The sequence below is a fragment of the Rhinolophus hipposideros genome (genome assembly GCF_964194185.1).
Source record: "Rhinolophus hipposideros genome assembly, chromosome: 17".
Classification (NCBI taxonomy): domain Eukaryota; kingdom Metazoa; phylum Chordata; class Mammalia; order Chiroptera; family Rhinolophidae; genus Rhinolophus; species Rhinolophus hipposideros.
Window position 1 is genome coordinate 20,384,557 of NC_138063.1, and position 21,206 is coordinate 20,405,762.

The 21,206-nt window shown below is 53.7% G+C and overlaps 1 protein-coding gene across 9 annotated transcripts in view; it reads right to left on the reverse strand.

The window, feature by feature from the left end:
* Positions 1-13,921: 13,921 nt before the first annotated feature.
* Positions 13,922-21,206, reverse strand: part of CTIF (cap binding complex dependent translation initiation factor) — a 262,255-nt gene continuing 254,970 nt past the window's right edge. For all 9 annotated transcript variants that reach the window (XM_081078718.1, XM_081078717.1, XM_081078716.1 and 6 more), the window contains 2 exons: positions 19,601-19,654; positions 13,922-17,829 (listed from right to left, as the gene is read on the reverse strand). In XM_081078718.1, the coding sequence (XP_080934844.1) occupies positions 17,614-17,829; positions 19,601-19,654 (270 nt within the window). In that variant the 3' untranslated portion in view covers positions 13,922-17,613. The remainder of the gene's footprint in view (positions 17,830-19,600; positions 19,655-21,206) is intronic.

Below are 21,206 nucleotides of genomic sequence, written 5' to 3' on the forward strand. Positions count from 1 at the left end.
TCTCTGCTTAAATTCTTTATCTCATCTACTTTTTGAAGATATTAGTCGCAATTATTTCAAAGTCTGTTATTTTAAATGCCAATGTCTGTGTCCCCTGTGGGTCTGTTCCTATTATCTGTTATTACCCCCCCCCCCACCTTGGTTTCATTCACATGGTCTTGTCTTTTAGTATGCCTGGTGAACTTTATTGACTGCTAGACGTTGTGTGTGGAAAAATTGTAGAGATAATCTGAGGCTCTGGATATTCCAGAGAGGAATTATTCTTGCTTCTGGAAGGGAGGTGGAGAACAGGCAGCTCACCTTAATCTACTTGCTGTTTTCAATCTTTAGTTGCAGGGGGCACAGCCCACCATCCCATGTGAAAATTGAACCAGCAACCTTGTTGTTAAGAGCTTGTGCTCTAACAAACTGAGCCATCCAGCCGCCCCAAAGCTGACCTATTTCTAATTTGCTCTTCAAGGGTTGTGGGGACAGAACCAGAATAGCAGTTTCCAGGCTCTCGACCTCATGTGGAAAGGTGCTGGCTCGGGTAGTAGATGGCCATTAGCTGTAACCTGTTAGCACTAATATAACTGCCCTGGCTACGCTGGCAAGGGGGTTTTGTTGGTTGGTGGACAGAGAAGTGCGGTTTGAGGCTAGCAAGGGGAGTTGGTTGGCAGAGAAGCAGACGGCAGATTGCGGATAGTGTGGATCCTGCTTCCTGTGTCTCCAATCCAACCGCCAGCGAGAATATAGTGGTATAACTCCCCTATCTATGGCTCCGTGGATGTTCCTTTCTGGCTTCGCCATATCCTGCGTTCCTGTGCGGGAAGCAGGAGCTGAGTCCCTGCGTGACAAGGGTTCCAACTAAAAGCCTTTTGTTTTGAAAAAGTAAGGGCCTTCCCTTCCTTGGAGATGCTTGGAAACCCCCCACCCCCTTTATCCCCTAACCTCCCTGAGATAACAAAAACTCAGTCCCCATTTTTTGCTTATATCTTCAACTTCAGTTTCTGCTTGGGGGAAAATAACACCAATGTCATGCGGGGTGTCATGGGGGGATGTCAGCTCCAGCTCCCTGCATAAGAACGCAGGATACAGAGAGGCCAAAAAGGAACACCCACAGAGCCATAGATAGGGGAGTCACACCACTATATTCTTGCTGGCAGCTGGGTTGGAGACACAGGAAGCAGGAGCCACACGATCCACAGCGGCCGTCTGTTTCTCTGCCAACCAACCCCACTAGCTAACTGTAAACCACCCTTGCTGGCTTAGCCATGGCAGTTATATCAGTGGCTAATGGCTGACCAGTAACAGCTGATGGCCACCCAACCACAGTGGATGGCCATCTACTACCCAAGGCAGCAGAGGTCGAGAGCCTGGAAACTGCTCTCTGGGCTTCTGTCCACACAACCAAATAGTGAGCTCATCTCTCTGGATTTCTCTTCTCCAGGATCATGGCCTCTTCAATGCCTTCAAACAAATTTTAAAAGTATATTTTATCCTTTTTTTTTTTTTTTTCAATTCTTGGTGGGAAAGTTGGAGTGAGACAAATTAGTCCACAGTAGTCAGAAATAAATATCTGCGTGGACTGTAGAGCCCACCCCTGCAAAAATGCAATTCGAGTCCCCTGCTTCCTCTTGACCTTCCAAGGGGCTGGCCTGGGCCCTGCATGGAGTCTCCTCCTCCTCCTTCACCTGCTTGTGCCCCAGGTGGAGCTTGACTGCTGCCTAATCATGTTCACGACTGGAGGCTGCCTCTAGGCTGGCCAGGTGAGGGCTGCCCAGGTGAGGGCCGGCCAGGATGGCGGCGGTTTGGTTTCTGCAAAGTTCTGACACTACGGGGAGGCCAGGCCTGCCTCTCTGTTGACCGGCTCCACCCACAAGTTTCACCTTCTATCGATTGAGCCTTACTGTGCCAGGCTCAGTGTTCAGTGTTTGGCACAGGTTGTCTCATTTCTTCCTCTTAGAAACACCAGCAGATAACTAGTTACCTTCATTTTACAGATGAAGAAACTGCAGCTCCAGAGGATTACTCGAATCCTTGCCCACTTCATGAAAGTACATATTTATGTCTGTGTTTACTTGTTAATTTTCTTGTGCTCTGCAGACTAGAAGCACTGTGAGGGAGGGGCACACGTCTGTTTTGTTCCTCGCCATATGCCCATGCTTGGCACAGAGTGGGTAGGTGATGACAAAGCTTGAGTGAATACACCAACTCTCAGGTCCCAAAGTTGTTTACGGTAGAGGCCAGGACTCTAGGTTCTGATCCCTTGCCTGCCATTCTTAACACCCACATCACAGTCAGGTAGGGAACGTATTCACCTATCCCGGGGTTATCCAGTACCTTCTATGTGTTGAGATGCTAGTCGAGTTCCCTGCATTCTAAAACCATTTTGGGAGCTTCGATGTCAGGTGCTTCAGAACCCTTAACCAGGGTCCAGGAACCCATATGGAACTGAGGGATAGACTTGAAACGCTTCTGGAATTAGAGTAGAAATCTAAAACCAAGTGTGTGATTGTTTTTCTAGAAAAAGGTATTCTATGGTATTCCTCAGATTCTGAGAGAAGCATGGGGCCCTGAAAAAGTAAAAAAAATCTTGGGCATGGAGGTTGGTGCCTTGTCCGTCCCCCAACATTGTCACCCCTTACTAGGGAGGGGTATTCTGAAGCCACCCACAGATTTTTGGGGGGTGGCTAGAGAAGTGGCCGGAATATGAAGCTGAGATGGGTGGACGGAGCAGTGCCCAGAGCAGGCCAGTGGGCCTCCTCAAAACCCCCCAAGGTTGGGGGGAGGTCACTTGCCAAAGGACTGTGAATAATGGAGGTCTCTTGTCTGGCAGGAAAGCTGTCCCACCGGCTGAGCGGCATATTTGCGCAGCTCCTGGTTCTGAGGTACCCGCCCTATGAGGCTGGTGGAGGAGGTGGGTGTGTGGGAATTCCCAGGCCCCAAACACCACTTTGAAGTCTGCGGGACAAGAAGGAGGAGGAGACCCTGAATCCCTGATGGAGAGGGGACAGGATGGAGTCACAGGCACCTACCCCAGCTCAGGTGGGCCGGGCTGTCCCCCTAACCTGGGGTCTGGAGGGCCTTCTTGCTTGGATGGAACACACGAGGAGCAGAAGCATTTGGACCTTTTGGGGGTGACTCAGGAGAGGTGTTTTGGAGTAGGCGGATATGGAGCAAGGCTTTGAGAAGGAGAACTTTGGGCGCATGACCATGCAGCAGCTGCAGGCTTTGGCCAGGACGACAGGGAGCTGCCCACTCACCGGCCCCTCTGCAATGATTACCAAGAATAAACAGTAAAAACCGAAACAATAAATACTGAGAGGGGGGCAATAATAACTATGGCTTTACCTTCAGCTGGCCCGCTGCAGCAGGGCGAGGACCGGGTGGTAAATAACAAGCAAAGACTAATTCACACTCCGAGATCTAATGGATGCAGCCAGGAGCTTGACCCACCTCTGCCCCAGGAGGGGTATATGTGTGGGGAGCTCTGCTGGGACAGCTGTTCTGGTGCTGGAGAAGGGAAAACCCTCAGCCAGGAGACGGGAGCCTGGGCTCCAGCCCCAGCTCTGCTAGGAGTGTGCTGTGCTGCCTGGTGCTGCCAGCCTCCCATCTCTGGGCTCCTTTTCCTTCAGCTATGAAACAGCAGGCTCCAATATTCTCTGACTAAATCAACTTTGCCCCACCCAGTTAACAAGATTCTTGGGCTTCCTGGACCCTTTTAGGAAGGGGTTGGTCACCATCTCCAGCCTCCCAGGAGGGCTCAGGCATGGGGAGGGAGTGGGGGGAATGAGGGTCTGCCAAGGCCCTTGCCCAGCCAGTGACAGGAAGGCAATGGCTCACGGCATAGGGAGCGATTTTACTGGAAAGATGAAAGGAAATTGCATGTTTAATAATTCACCGGCCGGTTTGGAGGGAGGCAGGTTGGCGGGGCTGAGGAGCCGCCCGGCGATCCCAGCATCTGTTCCTGGAAATCCGCTGGCTCCAGAGCCTGCCCGAGAGACCCGGGGGCCCTCCATCTCCTCCTGGCCAAGGGACAGCGGGAGCCGACGGAGTCTAGACCAGGGTGAGAGGTTAAAACACAGCCATCCCAGGAACCCGCTAAATTGATATCCCCAGCAAAAAGGGAGCCGAAATAATCGATACGTCAGCAGCCCAGGAAAGCCGCCAAGCTAGGGCCCTAGCGTGTCGCGTCACTGCAGGAAAGGAGAGCTGGAGCTCTGCAAACTGTGTGGGGCTCCAAGGAGAAGACTGGGGTCTCTGCCTGCTCCTGCTCAGGCAGGGAAGGGCGAGCTCGGCAGGGAAGGGGCTTGGCAGGACAGATGCTGGCAGCCTGTCCATCTGGTGGAGTGGAGCGCAAGGGACACACTGCCCGGTGTCCTTAGCCAGTCGTCGCTTTGCCTTTCCTCCTGTTCCCTCTCCAGCGGGAATGCCTTCCCCTGATTCACATGAGAGTGGCAGGACCCACCTTCTGCTTCCCTTCCTGGACAATCTGGGAGCCAGACAAGGAAAGACGTGGATTGAAGCTGGATAAACTAGCCCAGGACACAGGTGGAAGTTGCCAAAGACAAAAGTAGCGTAAGAGTTGTTGATTCTGGAGTCCAAAGATGCTAGTCTGACTCCTGGCCCAGCCCTGTAGGTGAGCCCCTCCCCGGGTAGCAGTCCATCTCAGAATAAGCTGATAACCCTGGTGGCAAGACTATCTGCTCCTGGAAAGAGCTTTACACCTGGGGGTTGCCATTAGTATTAGGCCTTTGCCCCAAGGCCTGTAGAATCTTAGTTAACTAATCTGAAATTTAAAAGCTTTTCTGGGTGAGTCAGCTTGGGTAGTAACTAGATTGGGGAAGGGGTGCCTCCTAAGGGAGATCTAATCAGGGGGCTGGGAGTATGGGGGGGCCCAGGTGGGGCTCAGGTAGAGAAGCTGTTCATCTCTCTCGTTCCCTCCCTTCTTTTTCTCACTAATAAGCAAAGACAACTCAAGATCATAGAGAGGACACTTTAAAAACAAATATACTCATCCTTCTTTTACAGATGGGGAAACTGAGGGCCAAAGAAGGAATGCCTCCCCTGGCAGCTTGCTAGTGAGTGCGGAGCTGGGACTAAAAGTCAGATCTGTTGACTCCCAGTGTGGTGCCCTTTCCATGATCCCGGGGGCCTCTGGTTCCCCTTCCCCACAGCTCTTATGATGGCAGGCCCCATGTGGCCTGGAGGCACGGTGCTCAAACCAGTGGTCATGAGATTCATCCCGACTCACTGTCTGCTCTTGGCCCACCCCAGCCTTCACCTCCCTGGAAAACTAGTGTAAGACCCACCCCATCAGCCTCACAGGCCATCGAGAGAATCCCATGAAGTGACACAACTTTAATTGTTGGTTGGCAAAAACCTTACTTGGTGGAGCCATCATTTTGGAAGTCATCAGGGGACAGAAAGTCAGGAAAAATGGTTTCCGAGTGGGGGAAACGGTTGTTTGAAACATCCATTCACGCGGTTAAGTTCATCCTCTTCGCTTACAATCATGCCCCTCGAGCCCTCACGCAGGGCCTGTTGGCTCTTACTTGACAAATAGTTCTGACAAGTTTGGTGGTCTAGTTTCTCAGGCCACAGCAGGCCTACTGATAGTAGTTTGAAGAGCTTTATGATCAGAGAGGGGGCAGAAAACCTGTAAAACGCACATGCAGTAATTATAAAGCAAAGCGGACTGGATCTACCTTGATAATCCCCGAGGGTAACCCAGAATTACAGTCCCGTCTACTAATTAGTATTGTCGAAATGAGCTTGAGTCATCAGGAAAGGGTGAAACACACAGTGCCCTCTGTTTGAGAACTCAGGGATGTATATGATCCCCTGTAGAAAGATTTCTACCAAACAAAAAATTTTTTTAAAGGTTTTTCTGTTAAAAGAACTAAGGTACAGCGGCAGAAAGTGAATGTATGCATAACAACACCTCTATTCTGGACAGTGATGGGTGCCTGGGATGGGGAGAGGTGGCTGGCCTTGCCTGAAAATCAGAACCCAGATTTTAAACCCTGGTTTAGTCCCCCTCCCCCACTGAGACACCTTCCACCTGCATAATTAGCTGGTTTTCTTCCTGTTTCTCATCGTTTTGCTCCCCTTTAATGCATTCTGCATACCGAAGGAAGATTAATCTTCCTTAATTTCATCGTTCTTCTGATAAAGAGCCTCCAGTGACTCCCATTTTCCCCTTCAGAGAACTCCACCTTTATTCAGTGGTGACTCAGCCTGGCCGCCCCTCCTGCACTTAGACTAACAGACCTGGACTCCAATTCTCCTGCACTTCAGAGGTGTCTCCAGGGGTTTCTGCTACCTGCCCACCCAACCCCCTGCCTTGCAGGGTCCAGTCAGCCCATCCTTCCCACAGCATGGCTGCCCTCCTGGCTGTGCATAACTTTCACCATCATCTGCCTTCACCCCAGTGGCACTTGCTTACGTAAGGTGAGCCCACCTTGAGGCCGACCTCATGTAGGAGTCAGCCCCCTCTGATATTACACCAGGAAACTAGGTCCCCAGGCCACTGCCTCACTGGGCTCTCCTTCCCCATGGATGAATGACATGCAGCTCTGTGTGGTCACCTAACACACCCACAGAAGGTGGTCCCTTCTGCACATGCCAGCCTCCACTTCCTGGTTCGCCACTGGCCACTGTGTCCTCATCTGTAGCACAGACCCGGCACATAGTAGGTGCACAGGGAAGGAGTGTCACAGTGGCCTGAACACCTACTGGTTCTAAGTGCTTGTCAGGATTGCCAATATTCAGTGCAGGTGAGGCTGGAGGGGTGAGGTCTTTCTTCTTCTGTGTCTCCTAGGGCAGGCCCCAGCTCTGCGTCCTGTACCCAGCAGGCTCTGTGGGTCAGCTGATGGATGCTTGAGGGAGGTTACGTGTGGAGGCTGCATCAGCTCACCTGTCCGTGCCTCAGTGGGGGTGGCAAGTCCAATACCCAAAGCCTCAACTTCAGAAGCACTCAGACGTTCAGCCCAAGCCCAGCTCAACCCCAGTCCTGGCGGGTCCCAGGGGGAGAGCCGACATGCTCAGTGCACACCCATTACCTGAAAAAAGAGCCATACACTGCCAGTGAGATGGGAGAGCCTGGTGGTTAGAAGGGAAGGGAACGGCCATCTGTGGAGGACACGGGGGACATGCACTATTTTATCCAAATCTTCCGACAAGATGGGAAGGTAAGTATTAGTATCTCCATTTCCGTGGAAGACACTGAGACTCAGAGACACTGAATGACTTGCCAGCCTCACTGGGCTTATCCTGGGAGCCATCACTCAAAGAGATTGTCTACATTTCTCAGTAGACTTACCTGATTTTATCAGTATGTGTAGGACATGGAGGTCTGAGGTGCTGAGTCACCAGCATGGACTTTGGAGACAGAGGGGACCCTGTTAGAATGCTGCCCTCCCCTCTAGGGTGTGACCTGGGGCAAACTAACCTCTCAGTCTCTTGAGAAATGGAGATAGTGCCCTCAGGTATACTGAGATGCTGGGAAGTGCCCTGAAATGTGAGCTACCACTGTGACCTGGAGCAAGTTCCTTGGTTTCCTCATCTGTAAAATGGGAGGATGGACTCCAAATTCCCCTCCACTTCCTGATAGCCCGGAGTGTTTGGAGTGTCAGTTAGGGACAAAAGGAGTAGGTAATTTCCAGGGCTCGAGGCAAATGCATTTCCTGGAAGGGAGGTGTCCCAGGAGGCCCTGCTTTCCCTGCAGAACCTCAGAGTGGAAGGGGTCTGTGGGGCATTTTCTAATCCATGGCTGCACCACAAAGGAGAGATTCCTTTGACACCACTGTGAGGCTGGGCCACAGCCTCTGCTGGAACTTGTCGCGTGGTGGTGGGGGTCGTCTTGCCTCATGTGCACCCTCAGCCACCCCCTGCCACACCAACTGCCGGTCCCCATATTCTCCTTGGATCAGGGGGTCCGCAGTCCATTCTTGGTGTCTCGCCACACACCCCGGCACCCGTTCCTTCTTCCCCGTGATGGTATGGCAGACCTTGAGAACAGATGTGTATACCTGAGCGTCCTCAGGTAGAACGTTCAGGGTTCCTGCAGCTTCTCTTTGCTGACTGAGTGCTAGCTCCCTCCTGGCCAGCTCATGGGCCTTGGTCTTGGTGCCGGATAAAAGTGATTTCCCGAAGGGGAATGCAATATTCCTGGTGCAGTTAGGCCAGGGAAAATAGAACCAGCTGTCTCCTCTAGATCTTATACCATCGTGAGCAGTGTTTTGGGGGGAGCATTGCCTTCCTAACGAGTGTCAGTTGAGGAGCCCTGCTCACATCAGGCGCCTAGCGCCACAGACGTAGACGTTCTTCCTGGACTCCTCCAGCTCAGCCCTGTCACAAGGTGAGGGCCAGAAACCCGAAAAGGGAAGCTTCTCTGGCCACCTGTGGCTCAGTCCTGAGCCTCACTGGGAGACAGGAAGACACAGCCTTGCAGTTTCAACTCTGAGGTTTCAGTTTCCAGAATTATTCCCCTCCTACCGTCTGACTAGGCAGTGGAGGTGGGTGATTGCGGCTCATGAAAGGAAGCCTGTTGCCCAGTGACTGAGTCCGAATTACAGAGACTGCACAGCACTCTGGGGTGGGAGCCGATTCTTGCCTTGGTGGTCCCCTGCGGCCACTTGTCATCCTGCTGGGTAGGGGTGCCCCTTCCTCAGACAAATCAGGCCTCTCCAAGGGCAGTACCTCCTACTCCATGGTCAGAGACCCCTGAGTCTGTCCCTTCGAGCCACAGTCTTGCGTGACCAGACCCCTAAACCCCCTTGGGAACATTTCCCAGCTTCCTCCTCTCTGTCTGTCCAGACCTTTCCTGGCACAAACTACAGAGAAAACCGAGGAAGAAAGGCCTTGCCTGAGCAGATGCCTGAGCAGAAGTCCAGCTCGTGTCCTGCCCACCAGCGTCTGACAGCCTCTTCCCGGCACATTGTGACCTGCATCAGCTCTGTTCCCAGGCGGGAGGGTGAAAGCCGCTGTGACCTCCTCTGAAAGACACCCCGTGTTTCTGGTTCTGGGGCACGAGACCCTCACACTTCTGTTTCCCACCCCCTCATTGTCAGAGGCCAGTGAGCTGGGGAGATACTGAAATTGCAGCACAAATTCACACACGTCATACACACACCCGTACCCCACACATGTGCAGCCCCACACATGCACCCCCCCACATATATACAGACGTGCACCCCTGTACATGCACACACACGAGCACGCCCCTGAATGCGCACCCTCACACACCCCAAGAAACTCAGGTGCAGTGCTCAGGTTGAGTCCTACATAAGGCCCATCCAACTGAGGGGGGCCCTGGTAGCTCACAGGTCCTGGGCAGGGCTGGGGGCCCCTGGGGGAGGAAGGCACCTTCCTCTCATTTGCACAAAGGCCTGGTCTGTACTTGCCTGGCCTGGCTCTGGCCTGCCCCCCACAGCAGAACAGTCCCCCCACCTCCAGACATCTCTGGACCGTTAGACCTCAGGTCCCTGAGTTCACCCCCAGCCTTCCTACTGGAAGGCCTTGTCCCATGTGGGGCTCTCCCTCCACTGCTCTGGGTGCCTCCCCTCTAGGACCTGACTAAAGGCACAGCTCAGCTCTTTCCTTCCTGAGCCCCTCTGTCACTTATGTCCTGGACCTCACTGTCACTGTTCACCTCACATCCCTGTCGGGCACCTGCTTGGGCCAGGCCCCAGGCTCAGTGCTGGAGAGGCAGATGGGACGAGGTCAAGTTCATAGTCAGTGGGCTGATGCCACCTACATGCCAGTGGTCACACCCAGTGAGCAGGGCCATGGTAGGAGCACCCTGGGAGCTGCAGGAGCCCAGAGGGGGGATCTGTTACCCTGACTTGGGAAGCAGTCAGGGACAGCTTCCCGGAGGAGGTGGCACTAAGTGAAGATGCATGTCTTATGTCTCCAACCCCTGTCCATGGTCCAGAGACTGGCCGTGGGTCCCCTGCCAGCCAGCCACGATCGTCCAAACCCCAGCCAGTCTTCACAACCCGTAAACAAGAGCATGAGCCTCTGTGCTGTAGGTCCCTGAGATTTCAAGCCTGTTAGTTACAGAGTTACGTGGCAGTAGTTAATGACAGGCCCCGAGAACCCTTTCCTCTCCTGGTGATGTGCTTTACAAGTTACTGCCTCCTCCTCAGTCCAGCGTTTCTCTTTTCTTTCTTTCTTTCTTTTTTTTTTTCTTTTTAAGATTTTATTGGGGAAGGGGAACAGGACTTTATTGGGAAACGGTAGTGTGTTTTTCCCAGGACTCATCAGCTCCATCCAAGTCAAGTTGTTGTCTTTTCAATCTTAGTTGTGGAGGGCGCAGCCCCGCTCCAGTCACTGTTGTTAGCTGCAGGGGGTGCAGCCCACCACCCCTTGCAGGAGTCGAACCGGCATCCTTGTGGTTGAGAGCCCGCTCTCCCACCAGCTGAGCCATCTGGCCACCCGGGAGCTCAGCGGAAGCTCATTGTCTTCATTCTAGTTGCGGAGGGCGCAGCTTGTTGGTCCACGTGGGAATCGAACTCGAAGCGGCAGCCCTGTTGCCCGGAGCTCACACTCTAACCAGCTGAGCCTCCCGTCCACTGCCCCCCCACCCCCAGCATTTCTTTTTACTCAGAGCCGAGCCCATGGCAAACGGCCACGGTCAAGGGGGAAAGGTACTGATTATGTCCTGGGCCGTGGGCCTCTCCCCCATCCATCTGTGTGCCCGTGAGGGTCATGTCCTGTCTGTCCTTCTGGATTACTGGGGAGCCAAGAGCCCTGACCCGAGACCCTGCTTGTCCCTGGGAGCCCCTGGGCTGACTAGAGTTGGGGGACAAAAAGGGCAGGGGGACTCGGGCACAAGGTGGCCACGGGTACTGGAAGCCAGGCGTTGGGATCCTCAGCCTGGTCCCCATACACACCCAGGAGGACTAAGAAAGCAGCAATTCAAGGCCTGGCCTTTGTGCCCACGGTCACATGACATGGGTTTATTACCTGTTTCCTCTATCTATAAAATGGAGTAAAAATACCTGTCACCTGGCAGGGCTGTTGTGAGGATCGAAGAAGATAGCTTATTTGAAAACTATAGAGTGCCATTCAAGACGAAGGTACGATTCTCTAAGCCTCAGTTTCCCCAGATGTAAAATGGGTGTAAGAATTTTACTTCCTTCCTTCCCAGGCCTCTGGTGAGACTAACCAGATAATGTGTGTTAAAGGGCTGTGGAAAGGAGGCGGTGCTGTGTGACAGCTTGGGCTCTCTGGGCTGGAGTGTCCTTGGCCAGGCAAACACAGCTGCTCACCTCACTCTGGGCTGTCTGGCCGGAAGCCAGTCTGGGGCAGAAGCAACCATGACATCTGCTTCCAGAGTGGGCCAGCTGCTTCCTTGGAAGACAGCAGCATGAACTGTCCCTTCGACCAGCCCCAACCATGGTTCTCTGCCCTGGGTCCTCAGGTGGGTAGCAGGGAAAAGCAGAATTTCTTCCTTACTCAGGTACAGTGTCCATGCAAGGCCGACGTACCCATTAGGCATAGCACCCAGAATACACAGTGCTTTCAGGGGCCCACAAAATGTATTCATCTCTTTTTAAAATCAGAATCGAGAAATGAACTTCTGTTTTGAGAAAACGTTTTAATAAGTAATATTAATATAGTTGTCTTTATAGCAATGTAGTCGTGTAATACAATTTTTCTATTGTTTTAAGGAGAAAGGGCCCACAAGGTAAGGCATACATGCCAAGGGCCCATGAAAGTCGTAAGACTGCCCTGAGTTCATGGTGTAGCTTCCGGCCCAAACTCAAAGAAACTTACTGCAGCCCCTTCCCATAGCATATGCTATGCGGGCCAGCTTGGTTCCAGCGGGGAAGGCTGATCCCAATACTGCGCATTGAGGAGTGGAACACGGCAATGTGTTTCTAGACATTCATTCTGCATTACTGTAGCAGCTCTTCGTGGCTTTGCCCCTGGAGTGGTAGGTGGCAGCTTCAACTATCTTTCCGCCCATACCCCACCGAGAGAACAGCACACGTGTACCCATCAGTAAGAAGAAGGCTCCCTAAGGCCAGAATTCTGATGGTGGTGTGCTCTTGCAGAATGTCGTTTGCAAAAGTTCCTAGGCAATTCGGATATTTGACCCTACCCTTGATATGCCCCCCTAGGAGGCTCTGCCTCACCTTCTACCCTCCTTGAGAACCACTGGCCTGGAGGAAATCCAACAGAACAGTTTGCATATAAGACCAAGAATCCTTTTCTATAACAGTACCAAATTTCACATCATCGCTGCTTCTCCTCACTCCACTGACATCCCTCAGTTTGAGATATTTCATCATATTCCTACTGTCCACTGACAGAGGGAAGACCATGCATGCAGTTTGCCCATGGCGGTCCCAGCGGGCTGCTGGCTGCTCCTTCCGTCCCGTTGGCATGACTGGCCGGCTGCCTGTGGCCATGCTCAGCTGCAGTCAGAGGGGAGAGGCTGAGGACATGCTTGCTTTCTGGGCTAGGGGAAGGGGCACTCGTCTCTCTGGCCCCTGACTCTTCTACTGATTGGCCTTTGGCTCTGGGTCAGTCATGTCACCTCCCTGTGCCTATTTTCTCATCCATAAAATGGAAATCAAAAATACTCATCTGCCTCCATTGAACCTACTGAGACAGCGTATGGAAGGCCGTGAAGTCACTGGGGAAATGTGGGAATGAGATATTAACATTCAGGCAGATGCACGTTTTTCCCTTTCCCCCTCTCAATCCCCTTTTTCTGCTGTATTTCCCTTAGGACTTAGAGGCCCTTATAAGTCGTTCCATGTTTTCTGGCTTATTCATCCCAAATACTCTTCTCCTCCCTCCTCTAGACCCCAGTACTAAATCTAACCCACCCTCAGAAGGGCTGACAACTCCTATCAGCAGAGCTGGTGGTGAAAGGCAGGACTGAAACCTTTATTTTTTGGATGATGTATTTCATCGTTTTCAATTTAGGACCTTCTGGAACCAGAACTCAGCCACCTAGAAATATCTCCCCTCTTTTAGTGAATACTGTTTGGTAGGATTTCCCCCTTCCCCATCCTCTCTCTTACCTTCAAACACCTTTCTTTTTGACCGCTCTCATTTGTTCCTCCTCCTTTACGTTTTTATTAAAAAAAAAAAAAACCTTTGTCTTGACAAATCTCTCAAATGTTTAATTGAAATGTTCTCTCCCTCTACCCACCTTGCACTCTGACTGGCTGTGCTGTCATGAGGCTCAGCAATGGGCAGTGACCAACCTCAACACGCCGTCACTAGGCTCCTGGGCTGCATGTGCTGCCCCCTTGGCCAGCCCAGGGAAGTATGAAGAGGGTGGGTGCTCTGGTCAAAACCCTGAGGACATGTAAGCCTGGCAAATTCTAGCCAGAAAGAACCCCCAAGGGGGATTTGTTACCAGGAGGCAATGTCCCCAATGTCTTACCATGGGGAGGGATTTTGCAACACAAGGGACATGTCATCACAGGAAAATAAATCACTGGTTCCCTATGGGGTGATGAAAGACTGATTTGACCCATCGGGACTGGTCATCACTTGCTGCTGACTTTTAGAAGCTGCTAGGCTCCAGTCTCAGTCTTCTTAAAAATGAGTCATTGCCAAATGCATGGTGACATTTCCGAGGAAGGGGTAGGTTTGGGGGGTGGGGGTGGTTAAACAGGCAGCGAACCAGATCTCTAGTGTAAGAGCCATTTTCTGCAGGGCTGGCTTAACCCTACCACCTTGACAGGCCAGTTCCCAGCTCCGTGGGGCCTAAGTCTCCTTCACCTCCCTTCTCCTAGGCCACTCCTTCACGACCTTTCCCAGGCCCCGACCCTTCCTGGGGGGCATCTTCTCATTAGCTCATCCCCTAGGTTGGGTCTCCTCTGAGGTCTGTGCCAGCACCAGCTGAGGCACAAAAGCCTCTGGGAAAGACCTCATTTGCTGAACTCACAAAGAACACCGAGTCAGGGCATTTCTGTTTGTTGTTGTTGTTTATTTTTTAAACCCACTTGTGGTTTGGGTTCAGCTGGAAAGCAGGACATACCCAGGGAGGGAAGGTGGTTGCGTGAGCAGGATTCCGCTGCAGCTTTGGCGGGAAGCCCCAGGCCCTGCTCCATGGAGGCAGGTCCCATGGCCAGGCTCCCGGCTGGCTCAGGTGAGGCGGGCAGCCTTTCTGTGCAAGTGTCCCTAGCAGAGGAAAGCTGTCTCCTCTCAGATCTGCACCCTTGCAGGCCCAGCCAGAGGTTTCCCAACAGAGTGCCCAGCAGCTGAGGGAGAGACTCCCCGGGCAGGGCCAGAGAGTCTGTCATACGAGGAACACTGGCTGGTTTCTGATGCCTGATAAGACTGGGACTTGGCGTCTGGGGCGGCCCCATGGGGCTGCTCCTCGTGGCAGCCTGGCTGTCTGGGCTCCCGTTCCTGCAGCTGCCCAGGGCGTGATCAGTGGTACATTACCCATACACCCCCTCCCCATCTCCCAGAAAAAATAAAATAAAATAAAATAAAAATAAATACCGACTCGGCCAACATTGACATTTACATGGATAGACGGAGCGACCCCCAAACCTTATAGGTTTACAGGCTGATTAAGGAAGGACGAACGGACGAAACTGAGTTTGGGGTGCACACTCCTCATGGAGGATGGTGGGGCTCCCACCTTGTCCAGGGGAGGGTGGGAGCCTTCTTGAGGCTGCGGTCCCAGCGCTTAGGCAAAGCCGCAGGCCGAGGGAGCAGGATCGTGGCGAGGGAGCTGGCTGCCTACAAGGAAAAGGACTACCTCGTCTTGACTGGCACGGCAGATACAGAGATGGGATCCACAGCAGCTGGCCGCATTTTGCCTCCTCAATGCGCCAGGACAGCCGCGGGCCAGGAGGGAACAACGCAAGCCATAGAAACGCAGTATCCAGTTTTGCCTCCCATCAAATACATTCAGAGGTCAACTTGGATATGGCCTCCCTCACACAGAGTGGGGGGGGCCTGGCCTGGGGGCGCGCATTCTGCCCCCCCCAGTTCCTGTCTGAGTCGTCTCCCATGGGAAGTTGCCTCAGAGTCTCAGATTTTAGGCTTTACTGTTATTTCCTTAAAAAACAAAAACGAAAACATACACTTCTTTTTTTAAACGTTTTCCTTGCAGCAACCTGCGTTGAGAAAAACAGCTTAAGTTGTTTTTCTGATTGGTCAGGAAGTGCTTTCAAGCAATGGAATAAACTAGGCAAACCATATGCCTGGAGCCACCGTGACATGACACGTAATTAAAAATATATTTATATATGTATACATATTTATATCTCACTTCTTCACACTCTGGTCCTAACAGTCAAGGAGGGGTTGGCCCTGAGGCAAGACCACCAAGGAGGGTCACTAGGAGGAAGGGACATGCGGCCCACGCTGCCCACGCGGCTACCTGTCTTGGCTTTCCAGGGGACATCAGCCCCTGCACGCACAGTGTCTGGGGCCCCTGCATGGAGTTGGCTCTGACTCAGGGAAGGGGTGGGAGACCCCACTCCTAGGCCCCTCCCTTCCTCTGGGGCCCTGTTTTGTTCTCAGCAGATGCATTCGCACTCACACGCACACGCACACGTGCACACACACACACACACACACACACACACACACCCCACTTGAGGAAAGCAAGGCCCACTTCAGCACAGGTGCGTCTTTCTGAGGCCTGCCAGGGAGCGGCTGCTTGTCTGGCTGGGGCTGCCTGACTCCTGGACACCATGATTTCCCCAGTGCCCTCCCCAAGCCTCCTAAGACCAGCCTAGCTCTGCCCTCAAAGTCTCCTGTGGGGCCTCTGGTGCCCCTGGCCGAAAGGTGCCTGCTGAGGAAGAGAAGCGGTGAGGAGAAGCTTGAGAAAACTTGGGAAGAGGGGAGAAGGAAAAGGCCGGGGCAGAGGCAACCCACCTGTTCCAGGCTCTGCTGGTAGGACAGCTAGGGCGTCCCGGGGAACCTGCTCCCCACCCACCCTGCATGCTGTCCCAGACTCAGGGTCCACAAGGGGAAACCGCCTCCGGCCCTCACCTCCCGGCCAGCCTGATTGGACCGGGCAGCCAGGCAGCCTCCAGTGACCCAGGGGGTGACTGGTCTCAGTAAAGGAGTAAATAAGGAAGCTGCTGGGCTGAGGTCATTTTCTGGGGGCTCATCAAAGTTGTGAGCTCCAGGACTTGGACATGGGGCTGTGCAGATGCCGGTGACAATCTCCCGGAGCCCAACCCCCATCCTCCTCCAACAGAGAAGGGGCTACTCCCCAGGACCTGGCTCCCCCAAGAAGCCCCAACCTTGTTCCCAGTCTGGAAAGCTTTGCCTGGCAGCCCTGCCTAGTCACCTGACTGTCTTGCTCATGACTCAATGACTGCTCCCCTTCCCAGCAGCCCCGGGGCTGCAATGCTCCAGCCTGCGGGAGCACACGGTCCTCGCTGTGGCAGGGCTGGGTGTCTGGAGCCTGCCTGGGACGAGGCGAGGGCAGTGACACAGCCCATCTGGCTCAACCCCAAGTCCTGGGGAGCCAGGCAGCCCCCCACCCCCACTCAGAGCTTGGGAGGAGACATGTGTGTGGAGCAGGGAAATATCCCCTAGGTTTTGGTTATAGTTTGCCAGCCTGTTCTGTGCCTGGTTCATCAGACCTCAGGTCAGGACCCAGCGGCCGACAGTATCTGCCCTCTGAGAGAACGCAGTTAGAATAAGAGACAGGACGTGCCAGAAGCCAGGGGCTAAGGAGCGCGGGTTCCAGCCAGGACCCCTGCAGGGCAGAAGTTTCCAATTACCCTAATTGGCTACTGGCAAGCTGTCTGTGGCTAGAATCCTTCCAGAGGGGGCTGGGTTTGATCCCCCACTAATCAGGGGGTCCTTGGTGCTGTCTGTGTGATCACACCGCTGGCGGTTTTCGACTGAGAAAGGAGACTTCAAAGCAGCTGACTTTTGAAAAATAAAACACAATAAAACAAAAGAGTGCAAGTAGACCTGCAAACTCCAGCTCCCCTGCCTGCTCCCAGCCTTGGGGGGCCTGAGGATTGGGGGTCCGGGAGGAGGATTTGGAAGTTTTTGGGGGGAGCGTGAAGGTTCGAGGAGAATGAAGGCCTCTGTCGCCCAGCTCGACCATGCACACAAAGGCCGCCAATTACAGGAGGCTGGGGGGGATCGTGCCTGCTTTATCCTCCTGGACATCTGCTACATGTCGCCTGCTGCCAGTTGGCGACGGTGGCTGACAGCATGCGGGAACAATGCAAGCCCGTCTCCGACCCACATTTTCAGCCTTCTGAGGTCCTTTCTGACCCAAGCGGTACCCTGGCGTGCCTGGCTGCCCAGCCTCGGTGGAGGAGTCACAGAGATGAAACCCCTTGCACAAAGCCCTGCGGGGGACGCATTTGATGAAAGGGGGCAGGAGTATAGAGTGAGGAGGGGCGAGGTCCAGGCCACCATGAAAAAGAAACATGCTTCCCTTACTGGTGAAGCTGCCGCATGCTGGGGCTGGGGGGGTCGGCTAGGGGGGCACTCCTAGGGATTCGATCCCTTCCCCGCCTGGCTCCAGACTGGCCGCCGGCTCTGCCTGCCTTCCTCCCCATTTCTTTCTCCCGCCAGGGCCACCCCTGTCCTCCCGCCTGTCCATCTGGCCCTGTGCACCAGGGCCCCAGCTGCCCTCGGGCTGCCTGCCAGGCCCCCTGGCTGTCAGGCTGTCAGTTTCTGGATGGTTCTGTTGTAGTACTGTGTGATGGGGGGCGTCAGAGGGTTCCAGCTGTTGGCATGGAGCTCGATGACCTCCAGGAGCAGTGACCGGGTCAGCATGGACTCCGAGGGGCACAGCATCTTGTCTCGGGCGCTGGCCAGGAGCTCGGTCATCATCTCAGGCAGCTGCTCCTCCAGCAGCCGGCCTGTGCTCTGCAGCTGCAGGCAGAGAGAAGTGGGGTCAGGAGAGGACGTGGGCCCCACAGTGGTCCCCTGACCCACCTTGGCTGGGTGGGCTGGGGCAGGGACAGGAAATAGCTGGATTATCTCATGAAGGTGCAGGCCCAGGTCTCTGTGCCATAGGGAGGAGGATAGGGAAGGGGAGAGTGTGTTAATAGCCAACTGTGAAAGCCCACGTTTACACCCAATCTGCCAGCAAGAATGAGAGGGAGCAGAATATCGCCGGCTGCCCAGGACTACAAAAAGCCCTTACCAAGAACACACTGCTTCTTCCTTTCACCCAAGAGCTTCCCTTCCTACAGGAAGCCGTCCCTGATTATCGCCCACATCCTCAATGCTGTGTGACCTGCTTCCTTCAAAGGTGATCAGGTGGCACTGTGTTAATTTTCACTTGCTAGGATGTCTCTCTGGAAACGAGCTTAGTCATTATTCCCTGCGTGTGTCCGTGTAGGACTTGAGAGCAGGATGAGGTCTCCTATTTCTCTTTCCTTCTCCCCTGCCCCCAATCCCACCTCCCTACCTCAGCCCTGACTTCTGCCCACACTTGGGACGGGAAGGGGAGAGAAATATGAACTGGGGCAGGAGGCCATCCAGAAGGCCTGCCCTCAAGAGAGGCCCCCAATAATCTAGAAGAGTGCCCATTGGGAAGAAGGAGCCCCAACCTTCTGGATCTGTGCCCCCTCAGCCGGCCTCCCCCGCACGTCCTCTCCATATAATGTCCATGCCCATCTCTGCCCTACCCCCAGCCTTATCCCACCTAGTTTTCAAGGCTCTACCTTCTTCACAAAACCTTGAAGGGCTCACCTTGACCTCTCTCCCCCCTGACTCCTCAGGGATTCGTGCTCTGTACCCTCATGTACTCTCTACACTGCCCCGTCCACTTGTGTGCGTGCGTGTGTGTGCCTGTGATCTAGTCCTAGTGAGACCAGAGCTCTCTGAGGGCAGGGACCACGCTTTCTCCCTTTCCCCTCTCCCCCCACCCCAACCCCATGGAGGGTACCCAGCTGGAGCCCAACAGACGAGGGGAGGGAGGGTCCCATACACCTAAGGCTGAATCCGGGCTCCAGCACTTCTGGCCCCTGCAGTTCTTGGGAGTGGCCCTGGCAGCCGGGCAGGAGCCACGTGAGAGGTGTGCTCACATAGCCTGACGTGTCCTGGGTGTTCATGCTGGAAGCCGCTCCCCTCACTGCACTCCACTTTGAATGACTCTGGGCTGTTTGCCAAGGGCAAAGGTTTGCCCCCGTGACTAGGCCAGAGCCAAGTGTCTGAAGAAAGATCTCAGAGGAAGAGTTTCAATGAGCAGTGGCCACACCTTGGGAACAGGAGTGGCACCTCCCAAGGGGGCTGCTTTGAAGTGGACAGTGTCAACACAGGAGATTCAAGCCTCAGACACCCTCCCCCAACCCCACAGCACCAAAGCCCAGGGGGTCACCTGGAATGTCTTAATCATTTGCGTGGTGTGCCTGGTGGAAGGAGAAGGTGGTCTTGGGGACAGAGGGAAAGAGACCGATGCCAGCAGAAGCCTTCCAGGTGTTTTCTTCTCTAGAGCCAGCAGTTCTCTCTCCCTCTAGCTAGAGGTGGGCTGTTCTTTTACTCTGGTTTTGGACTGAGAATTCTAAATGCACAAGTGCATGTCCACTCAGGAAGCCCTCCTGACATACCCTTGCCCTGGCCTTGTGGACCCCACAGGTGTGAGGCATGAGGGACACACCAGGTCAGAGGTCTGAGAAGTCTGTGCCACACTCCTTACCTCCATTGAGCAGCACAGGACGGCATCTTCCTTTACGTCCTGAGATTGCAAGAGCTGTGGAAAAGACGGGAGAGAGAACACCTCTTAGGGTGCCAGCTCCCAGCCCCCCGGCAGCCGGGCCCCCTTCCCCCCACAGCCCTGACGCAGCCTGGAACAAGGCTCTCCAAGGATCAGAGGGCAGCAGGAACTCTGCACCAGGAAGCACTAATTTCTCTGACAGGAGCTGAGCTGCTGGAGAACCACTGTAGTCTGAGAGCCGGGGCGCTCCGGCCAGGTCAGAAGGCTGCAATGAGAGGCCGTGGCAGAGCGAGGCTGCCGGTGGGTTTGAAGGCGGCGGCAAGTACGCTGGGATCATCAGCTGTTAACAACCCATCAGCAGGAATCCTCCTCAGAAATGAAATGAGCTGAAACACTTCCTAATTGGTGAGGGGGGGCTCAGCCTGGTCTCAGGGGCTCCTGGGTCCTGGCTATATAGGAGGACTTCCAGAAATCAAAGCGCTCTTCTGCCAAACCAAGGCTTCACTGACTTCCCCAGAGGCTGGACTCGCTTCCTGACCAAGGCCAAGCATGGCCTGGCTGCTTGAAGCCGGGACCAGCCACGCTCCTGTCCCATTCTCGCTTTTTAATTTGAGATATACTTCATATAACATCAAATTCACCATTTTAAAGTACACAAGTCAGTGACTTTTAATACGACCACAAGGTTGTGCAACCATCACCCCCATCTAATTCCAGAATATCTTCATCGCCCCCAAAAGAAGCCGATACCCATTAGCAGTTAGTTCCCTTTCCCCCATCCCCTGGCAACCGTTAATCTCCTGTCTCCAAGGATTTGCCTATTGGGATACAATACGTGGTGCTTCGTGCCTGGCTTCTTCTACTTAACACAATGTTTTTAAAGGTCATCCAAGTGGTGGCAGGAATCAGTTTTTCATTCCTTTTCACAGTTGAATAGTATTTCATTGTATGTTTACACCACAGTTTGTTTATCCATTCATCAGTCGGTCGGCATGTGGGCTGTTTGCACTTTTGGGCAGTTAGGAACAACGGTGCCATGAACATGGGCAAGTTTTTGCGTGGACATGTGTTTTGAATTCTCTTGGGTACATACCTAGGGGTGGAATGACTGGGTAACGCAGCAACTCCTTGTTTAGCTCTTTGGAGGACCTCACACACTGTTTTCTAGCCTGGCTGCACCATTGTCCATTTGCTCCAGCAATGTCTGAGCATTCTGAGTTTTCCCACGTTCTTGCCAACAATTTGTTATTTTCTGCCTTGTTTTTTAAATTCATTTTTTCTTGAACCCCCCAGTAGGAAGTGTCTGCAGGCACGGCTTGAGAAGCTCTACCATCCTGTTCTCCTCAAACCCCACCTACCACTTCTTGCACTGTTCCCTTTGCTGGCCAGGGTTTCTTCTCCCAACCCCTACACGCATCTCAGTCCCATCTCTACCCACTCCCCCGCCCCAGGAATCATCACGTCCATCAGGTGACCCCCCCATCTGGAACATCTGCTCCACCTGACTCTTCTAGCTGCTGGATCCTTCCATCTCAGCCCTTCTCTCTTTTCCATCCTTCAAAGCCCAGGCCACTTCCCAGCTTTTCTT